This window comes from Myotis brandtii, unplaced genomic scaffold (assembly GCF_000412655.1).
Source record: "Myotis brandtii unplaced genomic scaffold, ASM41265v1 scaffold64, whole genome shotgun sequence".
Classification (NCBI taxonomy): domain Eukaryota; kingdom Metazoa; phylum Chordata; class Mammalia; order Chiroptera; family Vespertilionidae; genus Myotis; species Myotis brandtii.
The window spans coordinates 247,285-250,867 of NW_005370460.1; the positions used below are offsets into that span (position 1 = coordinate 247,285).

A 3,583-nucleotide genomic window follows, 5' to 3' on the forward strand; every position below is an offset into this window, starting at 1 on the left:
CCCACCGCCCCTCTCCTCCGTCCCCAGGAGCGGCCAGTACTCACTACTTCTGGGTCATCTGCCGGGCCTTGCGCCGATGGTATCGTGACATCAGCACCACCACCACCACCAGGAGGCAGAGCAGGAGCCCGGCGATCACACCCACCACCACCACGGAGGCCGACACCAGGTCCACCTGCTTCCCCGTGGCCTCCGCAGGGTCTGCTGGAGACAGGCTGCCTGAGCGGGAGCCCAGTTCCCACCGTCCGCACGGAGCAAACCGCACCCCGCCCGCAGCCCGGCCCTCTGCTCGCGGCTGTGGCCCCCGAGCTTACCGAGCACCTCCACGGTGACCTGGGCCTCCCGCCGGGAGAGGTCATTGCTGACGTGGCAGACGTAGACGCCACTGTGCTCAGCAGTCAGCGGGGGGAAGCCCAGGGTGTCCCCTTCCACGCGCACCCCGCTCGGCAGAGATCCGTCCAGCCTGGAGGACAGGGAGCTGATGGGGGCTGCCGCCTGCGGCTGCACCACCTACGTGCCCAGGCCTTGCTCCCCTTCCCGCCCCCATGTCGTCACCCGGTGCCGCAGGCCGTTCCCACGGTGCCCCTCCCACCCAGGCAGGTCCAGGCAGAGGCCCTCCTCCCTGCCGCTCAGCCTGACCTGGGTGCCCTCCACACGCGCATGCCATCCCACACGCTCCCACGGCAGCACAGCACCCAGACTGGGCACCAGGCACCTCTGGCATGAAGTCCACACAACAGGACACTTCATTCCTGTCTGGGCTCAGACGTACTTGGAAAAAGTGACTGGCACCCCACCCCCACGGCACCGTGCACAGGCAGGGCAGGGCCTCAGGCACAGGCCACGTGCGCCCGAGGCACCCACAAACGTGCGCCTGACCCTCCCTGAGTCCCTGGACCTCAGACCCTGGGGAAAGCCAAGTGCTCCTGAGGGAACTGGCGGAGTCGGGGGTGCTTCCAGGGCAGGCACCACCGTGGGTCACAGGAGCGTTGGTTTAACAGCAGTTACAATCAGCTGTATCCTGTTGTCTTACCCACTTTAGGAACTGATGTGCATGTATAAAATGTTAAAACTTAAGTACTTCGTCATGTAAAAGTTAGGAAAAAAGCCAAGGTCTTTACTGGCTGGTTTCCTAAAATGATCGCATACCTGAGACTCCCCATGCAAGCCGATGCCACTTGGTGACCACGGCTGTTCTTGCGTTGGATGAGCCTGTGCCCCAATTTACCTGGGGCTCAAACTATGCTGTCCAGCCCCTCCTGAGCACATGCTGGCCTGAGAGAGAGGGGTCTGGGTCCGAGCGGCCCTCCCCAGGCCAGGCCCTCACCGTGTCCAGTTGTAGGTGGGCGGGGGCTGCCCCTCACTCAGGCACTTGAGCGTGGCGCCTTCTCTGCCGATCTGCCACAGCTTTTGGTCTTCAAGGCCCCGCACAGAGGCCTCTGCAAGGTCTGGGATGGAAGGTGGGAGGAGAAAAAATGGGAATGGTGGCTCTGATCTTGCTGTTCCTTCAAGGGCCCCCACCCCAGGCTCCACCGACCTGAAAGAGCCTCCCCTGCCTTCTCCTTCCTACTCACTGGTGCCAACTCAGCCCCCGCCCCCACCCTTGCACCTGGCCCGTGGTGCCTCGCCACACAGCGCCCTCTCCTCTCTGGGCTCAGAGGGTCCTGGGGTACGGGTGCAAGGAGCCCCTACGTGCCTCAGCACACCCATGGTCACTCCTCCCGAACCCTCCGCGCTGAGGTCCCTCGGAGCTGTACTGGTTCATGCTCCCTGATTCTTGGGAAGCTAAACATCTACTATTCCATTCATTTCCTTAACAAACATCTGCTGTGGACCCACGTTGGGCCATGTGCTGGGTTAGTCTGAGTCAGAAACAGTCCTCACCCCCAGAGGCCCCACACCTCCTGCCAGGCCCCCGCTGCTCTGCGCACCTCCCTGCACTGAGCCCCCGCTGCTCTGCGCTCCTCCCTGCACTGAGCCCGAGCTGCTCTGCGCTCTGGGCTCCTAGTTCCCACGGGAGCCCTGAGTGGGTCTAACGCTCCTTCTGCGGAGGAAGAAACGGCAGCCGAAGGGAGAGCGGCAGCTGGCAGCAGCTCCCATCCCGGCCTGGACACCCCGCCAAGTGCTTTCAATTCCTAGTTCACGTGTGATTCTCCTAACCAGCCTTTTAGGTCAGAGGCCGAAGGTCATCTGGGTGGGCTCCCCCCAGGCCTCACCTCTCGGACTGGTGCTCTCTCAGCCACATGTTGTGGCCACAGGACCCGGCTGGCCTGACGGTGGGGCTCAGGCTTTCAGGATCTCACTCTCGAGGCCCACGGGGCCCCACCCAAGACCCAGTACTCACAGGCCACCTGCAGGATGTGGGTGATCCTCTGGTCCTGGAGCAGGCCCGGGTGGGAGACCACGCAGGTGAGGGGCCGCCCATTCATGCTGCGGCTGGGCACCAGGCGGAACTCTGAAGTGACAGCCGCCGAGCGGGAGTGCTCGAAGGTGCGGCTGGACATCGTGCCCTTGACCTCTGTGTCCCAGGTCACGTTGGGAGCCGGGCTGCCCTCAGCTGTGCAGGAGGCGGCCAGTGTCAGGCCCTGGCCCTCTTCTAGCGCTGGACCAGGATTCAGTGAGGGCAGGGGAGGCACTGCAGATGGGGGAGGGGGGTCATGGTCTGCACCCTGTCAGGAGGCCCTGCCCCATCCCAGTTCCATTCCCACCGGCCCCTGTTCTCTTATTTCACCAGGAAAGATACCAGGTGAGTGGCAGAATCTCATCTGACTTTATACCTGTCCACTGTTTGTATTTTTTACAATGAGCATGGGTTACTTTTAATGAAAACAATGAACTAATTAAAGATAACGTATATAAGAGTAATAGGCACCACTTATTACGCACTTGCTAAGTGCCAAGTATTATGCTAAACACTTTACAAATAGCATCTCATCAGTCCTGCCAACAAGCCATTGAGGTGCACAGATATGGTTGTTCCTGTCCCATCGAGGACCAGAGGCTCAGGGCAGGGAAAGGCTGCCCCAGACCCGGCTCTTAGCTGCTCAAGCCGGGTTCACACTCCTATTTCCTACAAGGCTGGCGACTAGGGAGATGACAGACCTGTTTTATCTTCATAACATTCGCAGCCTAAACCCAGGATGGAAAAGACTTCACTTGGCCTTCGGTTTGGGGCTTCCACCGACCACAAGCGCCCACCGTGCAAAGCGGGGACTTAAAGGGTCACTGTGGTCTCTGACCACACTCACTGGGTCCAGGCCAAGAGAGACATTAGCCCCTGGTCCTGCACGGCACCTGCCACCCCTGGGCCCACGTGGAGCGCAGGTGCTGAGGGGCTTCGACCAGCGTCTGCTGGAAGCAGGTGAGACCCAGTGAGCGCTGCGGGGACGGGGCAGGGCCGGGGCCCACCCGGAGGGCTGGGGCTCCGGGAGCTGAGAGCCGAGGGTGCAGGTGAGAGAACTGGCCGAGAGGGAGGTGTCAGGTCACCGGGAGGAAGAACTTGCGTTAAATGGCTCCTCCCAAGGCTGAGCCGGGGGTACCAAGGCGGGGGTCACTCTGGGTTGTGAGGGGGGTGGGCTGCAGG

At 61.8% G+C, this 3,583-nt stretch overlaps 1 protein-coding gene across 3 annotated transcripts in view; it reads right to left on the reverse strand.

The window, feature by feature from the left end:
• Window positions 1-3,583, reverse strand: part of PVRL4 (poliovirus receptor-related 4) — a 15,777-nt gene that overhangs the window by 2,538 nt on the left and 9,656 nt on the right. For 2 of the 3 annotated variants that reach the window (XM_005880461.2, XM_005880460.2), the window contains exons 2-5: window positions 2,345-2,635; window positions 1,328-1,448; window positions 315-463; window positions 45-204 (exon numbers count right to left, since the gene is read on the reverse strand). In XM_005880461.2, coding sequence (XP_005880523.2) covers window positions 45-204; window positions 315-463; window positions 1,328-1,448; window positions 2,345-2,635 — 721 coding nt within the window. The remainder of the gene's footprint in view (window positions 1-44; window positions 205-314; window positions 464-1,327; window positions 1,449-2,344; window positions 2,636-3,583) is intronic. The other variant, XM_014528546.1, reaches the window with a different exon arrangement.